We start from the raw sequence: 18,199 nt of genomic DNA, 5'->3' as shown, positions 1-18,199 counted from the left end.
CTAAGCAATCCACACAGGGTTTTGTATATATAACTGGCTGATGATGACTCCTCCACTAATTATGATCTGAACCGCAGATAGAGAGCTGGGAGAGACCACGTTTGGCTGCTTTAGGAAATCATTTGAAAACAGCTCCTGGATTACAATAGGTTACAACATGTGATTTGCTTTCAAATTGGGGGGGTGTTTATCTCTGAGGAAGGCTGCAGGCGTGTTATTATCTTCCACCTTTAATGGTACCATAACTCTCGAGTCTGCTCTGTGTGCCGTCCACGACGGCTGCACGTGATCCACAGAAATACAGAATAAAACGTGTTGCTTCATACGCAGGAGGCATATCAGTGCATTCACTTATTAACTGTGTGCGTGTAGGTGTGTGTGTGTGTGTGTGTGTATGCGAACACCACTAATCCCATATCATTAGAGTAGGGTGCTGGGGATATTGAAATACACATTTTTTTTTGTCTGTTAAAAACACAAAAAAAGTTATTGCTGCAAAAATGTCACCTTTTTTATTAATTCTGTTATTTGAATCTTCTGGTAAAAAATATGATTATGATTATCTACCCTCAATTCCATCAACCACAAATTATCTTCTACAGTCTTCAAACAACAAAAATCAATAAATGAATAAGAACCTTTATTGATGTCTTCTGTTTTCAGATGTATATGTATCTATTCACACAGTCAAATAAACAGTCCTGTGCTTTGCTCTGTGTCCTGCCCGCTACTCAATGCAAGATACCTAATGTTCAGTTTTATCAGATGAAAACAAAGTATACAGAGACCACTACACAGGTAGTCGCTGCACACAGGAGATTTTAATGAAGGGCTGCACTGAGAACGTGGCAGAGAGGTATCAGAGTCTCACACAGCGTTGATCTTCCTACCTGTTGGTCACTGCTGGCTTTCCTTAAAGATACATGAGGATGATCCAGTTGGTGCATGGGACTTCCTGTTGTGTGGTATCCATTAACTGCAAGAAAATTGAAAAGTTCCAGTAACACACTGTTAAGATGACAGGGGCTGGGAAAGCTCACTTTGCAATGGAGGCTGTTGAACAGTACGGACTGCAAATCTGAAATGGCACATGGAGAGGGTGGGGGGTGGGCGGGTGGCAGGAGTAGAGGGTTTAGTATAGAAATGAGAATTTAATGTGTGTCATTTGGCACCAAAGCCAACAAAAAGGATGTTGAGCTTGCGTTTTGTAAGTGTGACATTTACATCACTTTCTATAATATCTATAATTTTCATCACATGCTCCATATCTCTATAATATGAACATCCCCAGTAACTTGCTATCCAAACACAAGTGAAAAGGACAGGAAGTGAAAAGGGGAATTAAATGAGTGATGCACATGCTTCGAGAACTACAGTATTCCTTCACCAATGAGGTTTGTAGCACTCTGTGCTGCTAAAATACACCCCCTGTACATTTCCTAGCAGTCAACTTTAAAGAGTATTTTTGGAAACTATATTTCATCTCTATCTGCAGGGCAAGAGATTGCTGTAGAATAATCTTTAGCTATTCAAGATGGCCATAAGCTATGATTACAGCATAAGAAAGCTTAGAATCAAATTATCATTGCATTTAATAATCACCACAAACTCTTGGTTTTGCATTTGACTGGTTCAGATCTTAAAGGCAATTTGACAAGGAGACAGTTCCCTATGGTTGTGATCCCCTTGAGACTTGCAAAATTGAATTTTCTTCTGTAAACATCTCAATCAGAAATGCATAAATATTCATATAGCATTTGACATAAGCTTCAAAACATCCAGGAACTCAGGACCATCCTTTTAGTTTGCATTTTCATATTCCTAAGGCTGATATTTCCATTTTGTTTTATTGTATTGAATGGCAAATCTCAAAATCAGCACATTCAGTTAAAAGCATTGAATCTGCCTGCCATCTATCTGCTATGATACATTAACCAAAATGAGAGAGTAGTGATGGAAAACTATTTTATAACACCTTCAGTCAAGATAATTGTAGCTGTATAATTTCGTTTTTTTTTCCTCCCCCATTGTTATTCGCAATTTGCTTCCCGAGTCTCCTTGCGATTGATCACCTGCCAGATTTTAGTCAATACTCCTTCTTCACTGAACAAATAGTCATTTCAGTACATTCTACCTTATCTCTGCAAAACAAAGTGAGAGGTGATCATCTCTCAAGTAAATATTCAGTTGTTGTTTTAACTTAGTCTATGGAGCCAGAACAAGCGAATAACAGAGGCTTCTCCGATGACAGGAAGAATTTCAACAACCAGAAAATCTGCAGGTATCCCCTCTTTGTTTCTGAAGTATTCTCAAGGGATACAGTGTAAATTGTTTTATCATGAAAGTGTTCATATAAAGAATAACATGCATAGAAATGACAACGTAATAATGAATTCCATTATCTTTTCAAATCAAACGAGTTGTCAGCCACAATAACAATTCCCCTTTGTCATTTACCAGCCAAATCTCACTCTAAGTGCAATTTAAAATGGGAGGATAACCCGTTGTGACTGCTGGAAAATGCTGGTGGACATTCTGATTCAGAAGCTGTAAAAATCTGTTTTTAATAGAGGGGGTGGTATTGTCATATTAAGCATGGATAATAACTGTTCCAGAACAGTATTGTTACGGTGATACTTTATGGTTATTCTGCAATTACAAAATTGACAGAGATCCATGGAATCAGTATTGAGTAATGCATCTGAACAGAGTGAAAATATAATAAATCAATAGCAAGCTACACTGAAAATGAAGGAAGCAATATCCAAGGAGGGAGAGACTGTAATATATATTTCAAGGAGTCACACGTTGCTCCTTTCAATGCACATAAATAAAGATTTTGGAGAGGGGAAAAATAGCTTAGTGGAAACCTTCAAAACAGCCTTCAGGCAAACACAGGAGAGGTAATAAGAGTTTTCTCTGATCATCAAAAATCAGTAGCCATTCACATATAAACAAACATCAATTTAAATAATCTAACAAAGATGAGCAGAATAAAATGCTTGCCACTCCATCAATTTAGGTTAATAAATAATCTAAATATGTATCAGTCTGATTTGGTTCCAGTTCTCCACACAGGGACTAAAATTAGATGCAGGAAATCGGTCCCAATGGATTTCCAAGCTATGCTGTCACAGAGGCAGAGAACCCTGAAACCAGTGGGAGTTTTCGGAAGCTGCAGCCATGTCATGTCAAATAGGATGTGTCAAGAGTCTACTTCCTCTTAGATACTGTTGCCCTACCTGAGGAAATCTTTTTTAGTGCAACAAAAAGGATTTGATGGGTTAACCCTCGACTGTACGTATTGTTATGGGAGAAGTTCAGATTTCAGATCTTCTTTTATTCTTGTTGTTGTTTTTTTGACACAGAAGATGCACAGTTTTCACTAGACACTAAAACATCAGCCATTGTGCACTTTCCTCATCCATAATGCCCCCGCCTCTGCTTAGAAAAGCCACCTGAGGGATCTGCCAGGATGGACCTTCAAAGTTTCTGCTGGCTAGGTTGATAAAATTCAAGACAATACACTTATAGATGATATTAGACAACTCTGACCTGATCATGGATACCTCCATTATGGGACAGCAATGGAGATGAAGCAGGTGAACTGTTATTTTTTGGTTTTCGTTTACAATTGGAGAGTAAAGCATGTGAAATGCAGAACCATAAATATTAGCAGTTAGACTAATAGAAATGAGCCCTACCTGCAGGTACCGAGTTCTTCGGGGTGCCTGGCATGCTGGAGGGCCGTTCCCATGTTGTTTCTGTAAAATGAAAGAAGGGGAACATTAAAAACGTGACTGTGCACTGAATAGCCAAACCGAAGCATGTGCATTTCCCCAACACAGGATCAAACCAATCCCTTCCATCACCTCAACTGGGGACAGGAAGGCACTTGAAACACAGGTGTCACATTCACAACCCAGCTCCTGCACAATTAAAAGTTGTGTGACATTTCCTGAATAGACCTTCATTTACGGACAAAGTAGGGAGGGAAAATGTGTCTTGTTAGGCCGGTAACCATAAAGCAGCAAAGCTCATATCAAGCTGTGTTCTCTGTATTCTTGGTGTGTCTGCTTTTAATGAACTCTCAAAGTCTTTAAAGGAGGCCAAGATAGACCCTTACAGAAAAGCAATTATTGCCCTTTTCAGTCCTGCCAAACTTACTATTAGGTGCCCCTCCCCGTCCTCTAAGACTTTCAGCCAGTTATATCACAGTCTCCCTGCAAACCAACAGGAAATTCACTGGAAGCACCAAAGCAAATCGAACTCTCGCTTAGGAATTAGTGACATGGATAGAGCCACGATTTGGCAAGCGTTGAAAAGTTCGACATTGGGAGTAGCCCGGGCTGCTTGATATACCGTACAGTAGGAAGTGATCCACTAGGAATATTTAAATCCTCCATCACTGTGCAAACATGTAACAATAATGCAATTCATATTCCAGAACAACCAAGGGAGCTGAATTCCTTCACCCCCCAAAAAAGTATGTTTATTAACAGTGGCTAAAGCAGTAATTTTTGTACATCTCTAAGGGGCTGCAATAGCAGACAATTGCTTGGACATTACCATAAATTGCTTCTTGGTTTCCTTTTTTGGTGTTGTGGTTGTAATGAGTTACAGTGCAATGAATAAGGCTAGTGATTTGTATCTTTTTAGCATAAATAACGTGCATACAAGCCGAGTGCTCTGAACCTTTACTCCGAGTTTCCAGACGTGTAACACCCACTTACTCGACATTGATCTTTGAGGAGAATGGTATGTTTTGTGCTGAGCTGGGAAGAAAAAGCCTTGAAAGGCAGTTAATTGGTGTGCTACCCTTGAGTTCTTTCTTCTCCTTTTTTGTGCGGCATGCCCTCAATGGAAATTGGACAAGAGCACAGGAATTCAGATGTGAAAGACCAGCTACTTTAGCTTATTTGATGGTGCTGGCATGTCATTATCTCACTCTCTTCATATGTTACGTTTGGGCAGAGTTCAAGGATTTTGTCTAGTGTGTGTGCAAAGTTGAAATCATTAACACACTGTAGTTGTAGTAATAACATATCTGAAGCTGCTTTTGACTGGATTTTACAAGCAACATTCTTTGGGTAATCCCAACTCAAGCTCAATTAGTAATCACATTTTTCCCAACCCACTGTCTGGAGGCTAGGTGGTTAAGAAAAACTGACTTGTTACCAGAAGGTTCTCAGTTTCATTTCTTGCTCCACTGAATGACTGTGTGACCCTGAGCCACTTATTTCACCTTGTGCTCTGTCCTTCAGGATGAGATGTAAAACTGTAAAACTTCGGGAGAAGCTGTTGGTGAACAACTCAATCCTCCCTCAATGAAAAGATAAGCATCTCCTTAAATGAGTAATTATTATTAGGATCATTATTATTTAATTGGTTCTCCAAAGATGTCTGGGTGTTAGAGGGTGATACATTGTAAGCTAGTTAGCAGCTAATTAGTTGCTGTGTAGCACAAAAAAGAAAGCGTTGGAAATCTGATTTCATGACGTTTCTGTCCCTGTATTCTGCTGGATGAGTTTGGTTCCAGGGACTCCCCAAGATTCCAACTTGCAGCTTGATCAAGTATCTCTGTCCACTGAAAGTAAACAAATGTAATTATTTCCCTTACACCTTTTGACCCCAGAATGTTTCTCTTCCTTCTACACCAGCTTCCATTAAGGGTAAAAGCAGGCCAAAACTATTAACTAAGATGTTCAGAATCCACGCAGACCTTTGTGTAAAAAGTCACATTAGAAAACAATTCAGGGCCTTGTAAATCATCTCTTAAAAAGATGTTACCATCACCCACTTACAATACCCAAGCCTGACTTCCAGTTCTGCTTCTTCAAAACAGTTTATAACTTTTAATGTTGAGAGTGCAAACAAGTAAATATGTATATTACAGACAATGCTTAATAGGACAGATTTATATAAGTTAGTCATATATCTCAGCAGTCCCTGCAGAATTATGCTGAACATGGAAAACAGCCCTCTAACTAACAAAGTAGCTCATGAATCATTAATGAAGCTACACATCTTATTTATAATTCATATAATTCTCAGTGTATGTAGAAATAGTGCCTTGGCTAGAAAACGTATCTGTTGTGCTTTTGCAAAGAAAAGTTGGCAATTATCCAATTACGTTCATATGCTAAGGATGCTATTTGTGTTTTTCATAATAAATTACATACTCACACTATCATACATTTGTAAATTAGTCACTCATTAACTGCTTTCCAATTGAAGTGGAAAACCATTTTACTGTATATATAAAAAGGGCATATTACTGACCAATCCAATCCAAACTTTTGATTGAAAATCAAGAACAGCTGGTCTTGTCAATCTCTTACGAAAGCGACACACACTTTGAACATGCTTAGTCACATATCAGTAGCTGCTGAACGAAGGATGGATGGATCATGCAGCATATGTTCCTTGTTTTCTGCTATGCTGTCACATTTTTTTTTTCTCTTCATTTTATTAAGTCTGTCCTTAACACCGTAGTAAACCATAAACACTACACGTAGGTTCCTAATTGGCAGCTAATATTCAGATGCAAGTATATTTGCACCAAAATAAATCACTTGTACATGTGAGCAAATTAAGCAATGTGCCCAAAATACTAATGTAGACACACCACTGTCCATTCTTTTCATGGATTTCTCTTCCCAAAGCATTCAGACTAATATATTTAATGGTTTATTATTATGAACATGTGACCTTTCCACATGTAGTGTTGTTGGAGTTTAACCACATTTTGTTATCAGCATCTCTGATGATGATGTCTGCTGAATAGGGAAAAAAAATCCTGTCTCAAAGCATCCATTTGTTTTCACAGAATTGGAGCTGAAACTATCTGACTAGATGAGTAACCATTTTGGATTAGTGGATGAATGAAATGTTTGTTTTGCCCACAGTCATTTACTTGTAATTGTATGTATACAGGGCATTCCTAAAAGATATTTCAACATACGAAAGAAAATGCACAATCAGTGTAGGTGGCAATTTTACCAAACGTCTCCACCAGCCCAGTGGAAAACTAGAACCTATTGCACTTAAGTATTTATCCCAAACACTGAGGTTGATTTAAAAAAAAGATAATTTGTTAAGTTTCATACAGTAAGGGACTTGTGTATTTTTTGTAGGTGGGGAAGTTGAAACTGATGGGTCCATTTAAACCGTACTAGGGGGGAAGGGTAGAGGTGAGGGGGTGAAAATTCCTAAGGATTTGTCTCCTAGACTTCACCACAAGTTGAAAATTTAAGGTATACAAAAACAATCACCCTTATTTGCAGTTGTTTTTTAAACCACATATTGTGAGACATGATAATTGCCCTGTGTAGGTGTGGGGTTGTAAAGTTCATGTCAGAAATCAGTAACCGATGTTTTGTGAGTGTGAGTGTGTCCGTGGCTTTAATTGATTGAAAGTGGGATAACTCACAGACTTGATGAGTGGCCTCTTTCTTCTAACATTCACAATGTGCCAAATTAAAGGCAAGTGTATTGCCCAGCAGATGTAACTGAAGCCAACCCTTTCATTTGTCTTTGTATTTCAGTCCCTCTTCCAATTTCCCTGCTTGTTAGAATCCCCAAAACAACAACACTGCGCTACACATGCTTCTGCAAATTAGTCCTTAATGCATACATGAGATTTGAAAAACCGAATTATTGCATCTGAAACATGTTGTTCTTATTAAACCTCCTCTCATTAGCAAGAGTTTGAAATTAGCAACAAATTAGCATTGCAATCCAGCTCAGAATCTTGTCATAGGGCTCAACATTTTCATTTGTTGAAATATACCCAGAGACAATTTTTCATAACATCAGCATGTCTCTGAATGCATATTAAGGGATGCCTATCAAAGTGGCAGCTTTAGAAAAACAACCTGCAAATCTCTTCAGTGCATTTTCAGTGGTGATGGCAATGTGAGGGAGAAGATTTTAATTTGGAGAATGCAGGACTGCAAAGGAAAACAGACATGGCATTTCAAACACTCTCAAGTAAAGACGCTTGCTGTCATGTTCAACATTGATTAAATGATCTTGGCTCTAAAAGACATCTCCTCCATTCAAGTCCTACAACCCTATACTGAATACATTCCAACTTGACTTACATGTAAATCACACATCTATACATTTCGCAGATCTGGCTTTTTCCTTCAGCGGGAATTCTGTTGGCATTAGTAAACCATAAACCAAACATATACACCTTTTGTAGTTTGACTTCGTGAAAGTTGAATGAGAAGATAACCCGTCACAGATCACAGGAGTACCTTTTATGTAACTGGAGGAATTTGGTCAAGGCTGGATGTTCCCAGAGAAGTGCTAATGGTATTCATAATCACAGCCTTGTAATATTGATACTTTGCCACAAATCCTCTGCTCAAGGCTGTATCACCAGCAATGCATTAGTTGGGTTTTTGGCCCATTATTATTCAGAGCCCCAAGTGCATGACCAGTCCCTGCTGTAGAAATCTGAGGGCCTTTTCTCACCATTAATGTTGATGGGAAGTAAAAAAACTGCACTAGCTGAGTCATGTTCACACCTAGTCTTGTAGACAGGGGTGGGATCTACAGCGCAGGAGAGATGCCAGTGAGTGCTTTTGAATTGGTATTTTATGTACAAATGCCATGGCAGAGACTTGATTTTTACAAGTTTGATTTACAGTGTTTTTTTTGTTTTTTTTTAAATAATGTGAGGAAATATTATGATTATAATGGGAGTATCATATATGCGAATGAAGTGTGATATCACTGCTTTAACTTATTTAGGAGGGATGTTTATACTTATTGGATGAGGAGTTTGAGAGCTTCCATTCCAGTAAACCAGTTTTCTAACACAACATTATATTTGTATTCCTCCAAAGTGCGCAGAAAAAGGTGAATCATGTTTAACTCTGGTGGTTGCTCAAATAAGGAGACTGGCTCCCTTTGTGTATGTTGTTTTTTTTCCTGTTGATTTCATGGCTTTTGCTAAAGTTTCAGTAATAGCTATTTTCTTTTGCTTTGCTAATTTTGATCCAGATGTGGACTACAGCTTGATTCATGCATTTATCTCGCTGCCAGAGTTGGCTCCATAACCAGACAAGAGCTCACTTCCCTAGGAATTAACCTAATTGCCCTGGGGAAAGGGATAAAATAATCTAAGCGCTGTAAGCCAGGGCTTTTTTTTTTTCTCTTTTTGTTTACTTTGCATTACAGCAAGTCTTTATCTGTGACGCCACACATTCATAGAAGAAAGAGAAATATTATAGAATTATCATAGAATTATTTTCCATTTTGTGTATTCTTACAAGGAAGACAAGTCAGCAGCTGGCTCTGATAGACTATTTTACCTGCGTGTTACAGGGAACTTAACCAATAAATCAACTGCTTCTTCTCTATCAAGGATCTTAAAGCAGCATTATATGAATGGGCAACTGCCAAATTCAACAAAAACAGAAGTTTTTTGCCTGTAAGTCAAACTGGATATATTGCCAAAAAATGTGCTACACTTGAATACTAGCTGCTCCTCTTAACAACTTTTAGAAGGAGGCCTATGTAATACTATAACAATCACCTGACTTAAACTTGTATTTGGGTAGGATTCTATACAGTATCTTCTCTATTGTGCAATTTAGCATTAAATTACTGGCCTGGTGCCTCGGGAAATTGGCACTTTAAGGTGAAACTGTACATCCCCCTCCACCACCTTCCCTGAAAGTGACACACATGGTCTGGTTTCACTATCACAGAATGCAAGGAAATGGGCAAGGGTGACGCAATGTCTTTTAGGGGCCTGTCGCAGCCCCTAAAGACAGTGTGTGGGAGAAAGAGAGACACCTTGTATGCCTTATGACCAGTCCACATTAAGATCTAATACATTAGACACCTATTGATAATATTTAAGTTTCAGCATGTTTTATAGCTGCTTATGGAAAGCGTGGAAAAGGAATCATACTCCATGCCACAATCATTGCAAATACACCACTGAAGTCTTCAGAAATTATAAACTGCTGAACGTGTTGTTTTACAGATAACATAACATTGGAAAAGTGAAACAAAAAAACAAAAAAATCTTTAAAAATGTGTCTTTAAAACAAAAAAAGTTCTTACTTGTAATAGTACAGTGGCTCCATTACTAAATTTAAGATAATTAAATCCTCTTCCAGTTGATGTGAAATTTATAACATAGCAGTGATATTAAGATGTTATTTCTTGCTCCATTCCAAAAAATGATTTGCTATTATCAATTAATCGTGTACTAAACCTGTCATATTGTTATGCAAGCTAGCACCCCCCCCCCCCACCCACCCACAATACAATTTGGAAGAATTTGCAAAGGGAGTACAAACACAGGCATCTTTGTAAGAAGGGAGCTCAACTTCAAGTCTGTTTTGTCTGGATTGGAAAATCAAATTCTTTTCACTGTCAGTTCCAGTACTGAGATGACATTTCAGATCATGGGAAAACTAAGCACTGACAGGAAAGATTAAAAGTAGCCTCTGTGGGATTATTCACTTCCTCCAGGCCCTCCTCCTCTGACAAAGCCTAGAGAGGAGGGTCAGGCCCCTGTCCAGCAAGATTACCCTAAGGAAAAATTTAACAAATAAGGAAGTGAAAACTTTACAGGTCTGTGTAACACTGACACAAAAATAAAGGATTTCCTGTTTTTTCAGGTTATTTATTTTACTGAGAATGACAGAAACCTAAAATTCAGCACAATACATTTCCCTAATGTATATAGAAAATATAATTAAGAAAAAAGGGTCCAATTTATCAAGGATATTTTGGTTTAAATGCAAAGCTCATAATTACTAAATCTTAGATCGGTAAACACAACAACCCTGTAACAAAACCACTTCAACATAACATTTATTTGAAAAGGCTGCTTGAGCTGACAGTGAAATGTAACTGGATTTAAGTACAATGTTCTACAAACTACCCTGTTCAAATGTCTTGATCTATCTATCCTCTCCAAACAACCAATTTTGAAAACATCAGGGAACTTATATAATGAAATGTATTTTATTCATGCTATTTAATTAATTTTACTCATAGATATCCTTTAGTTGAAGTTTGTATTCGCTTTGGAGACAAAATACATTTGAAAGTAAAAACTATGTGGAAACCAGTTAAGAAGCTCAAATTATCTTTCTGACAATGTTTATTACTATATAAGACCATGAGCGTTAATGACTCTGTTACTAAGCAACTGCCATCAGAAGTAAGTAAGTCTAATTTGTTCCTTCAGAACCAATTAGAACAACGAAGCACCCCAGCTTTTGTAGAAAATGTATTGCAGGGTAATGCTCAATTTGTTTTTTCTTTTAATACATGGAAGACAACATTCTACTCATTACTCAGTACTCAGTTCTTTCTTATTACACAAACGGAACATTTTACCACTTCATGAAAATTCCCTCAATTCCCATTTGTCATCAGTATTCATGGCTAACAGCTTAGTTAAGATTAATGAACCTCATCTTTCATTAAAAGCCATATGATACTGTTTTCTGTGTGCCATTACACCCTCTGGCTTGCAACCTTCTGTTCTCATTTGCATTAAAACCACTACTTACTGAAAGAATTTAAAAGCTCCATGTCTTACATCTTTTCCAATCTACACAATCATGAGCATACAGAATTACTGTGTCTGAACACAACTGGCATTTCACACTATTGTTTCTTAATAAAGTAATGGGCGTTCAGTTGCAAATCGTAGTAGTCAAAGTAGTCTAGTTTTGTACCCTGAGAATCAGTCTACTGCAGTAAAATCTGTCGAAAAAGTACACCTTATTTCTGTTCATGTTGCAAGCAATCTATGTAAATCCCAAATGATTTGCTAATTTTAGCTGTGGGCACATTTAGGGGAAAAAACACCCACACAAAACAGAGATTGAGAACTCCCAAGATAAGCAATTTTACCAGTTCTTGCAAGTTTATGAGAGTCAGTCAGTTAAAAACTATTTTTCTTCTTGAGCAAGATTTCAAATAATGTATAATTTAATTGACCAAACCAAACCCTTAGGGGTGATTCAAGCAACATGAGAATACCAGAATATGAGTCCTCAAATGAAAGGATAAGGAACTGAGAAAGCTGACCACTGATGTCAAAGCCCACAGACATGCTGTTGAGAACTTCACACTGTCTCATGCCCTTAAAAACTCAACCAATGGACAAATCATATGGTGTACAGGGATCTACTCTCATCAAGTTGTTTTCTTGTGAGAGACTATTGCCCATTGTGTATAATGAACCTGCTGAGAGTACCTGAACACAGTACCTTCTGGGGTTGGTCTCTAAGCCACACACTTTATCGCAGTTAATCATATATTTTTACATGAAAAACATATTTCGCTGTGAAATGTCTTCATCACGGAGATGTCATAGCCTCTTGTTGTTACACATTATACTCAAGGATTGACACACATCCTCAATATTTTCTCTCACCGATTTAGATACAGTATTTCTGAATATCTAGCTCAAGAATCCAAACCCCTGGGATACAATACACATTTTCAGAATATGAATGTAGTTATTTTATTTAATCTGATTTGTTCTTCAGTTCTCTTTTCTCTCTGTAGGACCACCAGACGCTTATGACTGGACCGCGAGAATAATTTTAATTAACTTATTATCATGATTTTATTTATTTATATATTTATTTATGTATTGTTACGGAGGTTTATTGCACTCAATGCTTGTTATTGTGTGGAACCTAGTAGCAGCCCTTCCTGGTTATTAGCCGATAGGATGTGACATATTAATATGGGATGTCCTGTATAGAACCTGTGATCCAAGAGGCAAGAGCATCACTTTGTACTCGTCAATGCACAGGTATTCGGTTTGTTTTCTTGATTTCTATAAATAAACATCTAAACTGTGGATCATTTGTCTTGTGGACATATTTCAACCTCGCCTCCAAAATATAATAACAAAATGCAAAAATAATAATGTTTATATTGTTACATTTAAGAGTGTATCACAAATTCTTGATTCTGCTACCACAAACGTTTGCCACAAAGTTGAAAACAGTTCAAGGGTGTGCAGCTTTCAAAGATATTTATTTAAAACCAACCCACAGGAGAAGAAAAAGAGAACACTTGCTTCAAGTGTAACTCATACACATTGTTCTAATTTAACCTTATATAATGTATTTTCATGTATTTGGACTGTTACCTATATTTAAAAAATACAACAGCACAGAGTTCTAGGAAAAGCACTCTAAATTTGGTATTAGTATTAATTAGCTTCTATACCCTCAAGCCTGTTCAGACATTAATTTTGACATATTGTTAAGAAAACTTAAAGGCAGTGAAGACCAAGTATATCAAATGCACAAATCAGATTTCCATGTCTGCTCTTATCTCCAAATGCATGCTGATTAGTGGCCAGTTTCATTTTTTGATATGGTATCTGCCGATACTGTGAGTAATTTTGCTTAATTGTTAGGGGTGGAAAAAGAAGCAACGGCTGCTGTAGCTTTCATACACTGCTTATTTTTAAAGGCCATTTGAAAGCTATAGTAGTGAATGTATCAAAGCATTTGTTTTTCTCTTCATATTTCCTGAACGGTTCAGCAAGCGAAAGCCATGTGTAATCCTGAAACTGTTGACAGGAGAACACTACTTCAAGTACTCCCTATGGGCACATACTCTGGTGTTCTGAGGATCATTAAACAAGAACTAATCTATCTGCAAAAAGCAATTAACCTCAGCAGAAATGATTGCCATTCGCTTGCAGATTCCCATTCGACTGACCACAGTGTTCAAACAAGCTAAGAGAGAGGGAAAAAAAAAAACGGTCCTGGCAGGGTATCAAGCATCCACAGGCCACAAGAGTTGTCTGTTGGTCACAGAGCAAGACAAAGAGCTTGCAAGAACCTGTTTCATTTCCCCTAAGGCATGTCAATACTGTGACAAACACAGCACAATCACTGATTGTTAGCTTCCCAAATCTGGAAAGTGTTGGGAAAGCTTTGATATGTTCTCATTCATGTGTGTGTGTGTGTGTGTGTGTGTGCGTGTGTATGATGATCGCTTTCACTCCCTCCCAGGTGATACAGTAATGTCTCCCCCCACCCCCCATGTCTCACACTGCATTCAAACATTATCTGCTCCGGAAAGTGTAACTAATTGTGTGTCATAGTACTTACTGCCTCTCAAGATCATTATACATGAAATCCTGTCATTTGTTTTATTTCCTAAAAGCAAATCCTATTGATATACCCCATAGGAGAGCTAAGAGATTTTTGGAGTTGACAGCTCAAGTGACAGCTCAATTTCATTATAATAGAAATATAGATTGATTTGAACAGGATTATGACAACAGTCTGCGTTAGCATTACAGCAGATTTTCTCAGTAAGTTTTCTTCTTGAAATAAACATCAGCGATGTCATGACCACAAGGGGCTGCTGCACAATGAGCTTTGCAAAAGAACGCTGGAAATGTACACCGAGACCAAGTAGTAACTTCTTTCCACCACTGCCTTAATTTATTTTAACGAGGCAAGGCACACTTTGTCTGCTTGGGCTCTTATTGAGATTTGTGCATTTGATCAGCAGCTTCAGGTGTTTATGCGATCCTGCTGTTCACAGCAATCCAGCTTTGACAAGGAGCAGCGGTGTGGTTGCACATTGTAAACAGGAACCCTGAAAAAGGATCTTACACACTGCCAGCACAGGCAGAGAACACCCACACACTGTGGTATCCATGGCGATTCAACAGCACGATGACATAAATAGCAGAGCCTTATCAAACTGACCTTTCACACACACACAATTGTGCTCGTCGAAAAACAGTGCTTAGATACGGCTGTGGCCAGGAGGCATACTGTTTTCCTATAAAAAGGCTGATTTGAGGTTCCTCTCTCGAAATGTGGCAGGAATTGTAAAAATTGATTCGTTTTCCCTTGGATACCACAGATTGGAAGCTGGCCTACCTATTAGTGGTGTCCATTTGGATGATGTGTAAAATACCCGATTCTATACTGGTACAAGTTCAATCTCATAACATTGATTTCTTGTCTAGGCTTTCACTAATTTGCGGATGTTAGATGAGACTGGATGATTGTTAGCCTTTTCTTTGCTTAACCATCTCACAAACAAAATGTATTCCAAAATAATGGCCAGGTTATTCACTACTTATATAATTATCGATACAAATTACTAGTAGTGGCTTTGTTGTTGATGTTGCTGTTTTTCTTTTTAATTTCCAAATATGATCCATCCTTTGTTGTTGTGCTTTTGTATAACGGAAAAGTAATAAACATACCAAAACCAGTCTAAGTAATGGGAAATTGTTCATTAAATAAATAAAAAAAACAAGGCCCTGAGACACTGAGGGTTTCAGATTCCCCTGATAACATAATATTATGTATTGCTCAGAAAAATGGGAGTAATTTCTCGTAGTGCTTGATTGCAACAGAAGTGTCACATCAAGGGTGGTTTCTAAAATCAGACACAGTATCTGCCACTCTGTGTTGTGGTATGTGGCATGAGATCGTTTGAAATTTGATGACATTTTAGGGTAAGGCCTTTCACATACCAGTATAACATGTTTCATGTTGTGAAGCTGGATCTGCGACAAGGAAAAAAAAAGAAGTACTGGAAACATTTTGTGGCATTCTTGGCCTCATCATTACAGAATATTTTTAGGATGATCTGGAATCGGGATGAGACTGCAGAGAACTATTTATTTCCAAATCTAATTTTATAGTGAATATTATATAAATGCATTTCAATTAATATAATGCTAAAGCCTTTTTTTAACAAGATTAAAGCCTGAATAATAATGGCAAAATTATATATATGTGCCATTACATATGCCACCATCTATGCTGGGTAGCTTAAGTCATATAAAGTGCTCATAATCAGATAAAAATACTATAAGTCCATATTGAATGGGAATGTTACATTGAACGATTCAGGCCGACTGTAAATTAATTAATCACACACATGGAATTAAATTAAATACAAATCCTTTGTCCATAACCAACAAGACTATCCTGTACTCAACATGTGACTTGATGAATATTACAGTTTGTCTTTGGTCTTGGATAAATGAACATGTTTGAGGAGGAATCTGCAGAAATGCAATGGAGCTGTGAAAATTCCTTTAAAGGGCTACAGAATCAAAGGTTGTTAACCGAGGTTAAACTGAACCAGACTTATGTATAAATGGTATGTTTTGATTTTACGCTGGGTGAGGTGTGCTGCACGTTATCTCTGCATCAGTTTTAAATTATGGACTTGATTGCACCCCTACGCTAAGATCATGCAACAACAAAAATTGTATTGCACAATTCCTTGCACTAAAGTTCCTCCCCATAAAGGATATGGGCCTATGGTTTTCCATTACAAAATGCATCTACCATTACTTTGGAGATTACAAAATAGAGTTAGACCTAATTGGATGTATATTTTAGCAAGCCAATAGGAAAGGTTCAATGACAAGGGCTTGGGTAACTTGTCTGGATGAGAGCAATCCATGTAATTGACATTGATTTTGTTTTCTTTTCACAATAACAGATTCTAACAAATTGCATGCTGTAAACTGTTTAATGTAATTTTATAAGGAATCATGGCACAACATCCAAAGCAATGATGTGGTTATAATCGGGGTGGAGAGTCTATGCTGTATTTAGAAAAGTATTTATTCCATCTGGTGTACTGGGACAATTCACATCTTCAAAGCCAAACTCCCTCTTAATGATGTTTTAAGCGCACACTGCCACGGGTCCATTGCTTAATTGGTCATATTATTTGGTTCAAAGTTTATATTTTTAAGAGGTAAGGGTGTTAAAGAGCTTGCAATTACTAGGGTTTGTTCCTTAATAAACACAGACTAAGTCTATTAAGAGATAGTATGGTGTGAGTGTGGCATGACTAGATGCTATAATATCCGAGCAACATTTCATAAATCACTAGATCCTTAGTTTTCTTTTAGCTATTGAGGCTACTTCCTTAAACCAAGTGAAGTAATTTGAAATTGGCAGGTGGATTCATATTTGGATTTATTCCCAGCCCAAGCTCAGTTTTTATTATGTATTTACCTTTACATATATTTGGAAGGATCACATACATATACCCGATATTTATGTAAATGGAAACTGTGTGAATTCTAATAAAACAAGTTAATTTTATTGTCCTTTGTGAAATGTAGTGAAGAAAGATAAACCACATCTGTACCTTTTGTACAAGAAGCTACCCAGATATACACTGTAGTAGCTGAAATCGTAAGCCCCAGTTAAAAAAGAAACGTGAAACAATAAAGATAAAAGCCTACGTATCCTACTAAAAATGACCTGGACTGTTTAGTCTTTAAACATCACAGAGAGCTTAAAGAAATCTGAGAAGAAAACCTTCCTTTCAAAATGTCTTAATTCTCTGACTATTTAGTCTAACTTAATGCACGTTCGTAGGTAACTTATTTTTTAACCAAAATAGCTTTATAAATGGAAACATGGTCTTCTATATTATTGAGGTCAGTGAGGCAACTAATTGCATAAGGATTTTCTGTGTGCTTTCCAAAGGGGTCACATCAATATGAGGGTCATTTAAAGGTAGCCCCAGCTTTCTCTGAGGCTATTAAATTCCTGGTGTGCCCTATTTTGTCTGGTAAATGGAAGAAGCATATCTGGACAATTAATCATTAGACATCGCTTTTCTGTCCCAGCTACCCTAGATGCATTAATTTCAGGGATCCCTTCATTTATATATAATGCAACTACATTGTGTAACAGTTCTGCTTTTTCGTTGCAGCAAACTAGAAGCATCAAAATCTGCTGAATCTGAAAAATACCATACTTCAACCAATTAAATACTCGCATTATTTTTATACAGCTAAACTTTATCATTATAAAATACCAACCTAATTTCAATTTCCATGCCTCCATGTAGAAGCAATAATCCATAGTTGTCCATCCTTCTACCTTTCAACCCATGTACTCAATACTTTAATAAAGCACACAATTCCTGACTTTTAATTATCTTTGATTATGTTCTGTAACTGAAAAGTTCAAATGGCAACTTCTACCCCCTTTCATAGCAAAATCCGCTTGCTCTCCCTCAGTGCTTTTCACCCTCTCTTCTGTTCGCCAGTCTTCCAGGTGACTATCAATGGGGCCAATGAAACAGCTTAAGTTTCTTGGCAACTTGAAAACAGAGCTGCTGCAAAGATAACATTTCTTAATCCGTTAGTCTTATCCAAAGGAAGTCAGCAACT

General features: G+C 37.4%; 1 protein-coding gene across 2 annotated transcripts in view; it reads right to left on the bottom strand.

Annotated features, from left to right (window-relative positions):
* gas7b (growth arrest-specific 7b) overlaps window positions 1-18,199 on the bottom strand; it is a 98,200-nt gene that overhangs the window by 32,687 nt on the left and 47,314 nt on the right. For both annotated transcript variants that reach the window (XM_066704709.1, XM_066704710.1), the window contains exons 3-4: window positions 3,705-3,764; window positions 891-976 (exon numbers count right to left, since the gene is read on the bottom strand). In XM_066704709.1, coding sequence (XP_066560806.1) covers window positions 891-976; window positions 3,705-3,764 — 146 coding nt within the window. The remainder of the gene's footprint in view (window positions 1-890; window positions 977-3,704; window positions 3,765-18,199) is intronic.

This window comes from Amia ocellicauda, chromosome 5 (genome assembly GCF_036373705.1).
Source record: "Amia ocellicauda isolate fAmiCal2 chromosome 5, fAmiCal2.hap1, whole genome shotgun sequence".
Taxonomy (NCBI): domain Eukaryota; kingdom Metazoa; phylum Chordata; class Actinopteri; order Amiiformes; family Amiidae; genus Amia; species Amia ocellicauda.
This window is presented reverse-complemented; position numbering and strand designations above follow the sequence as displayed.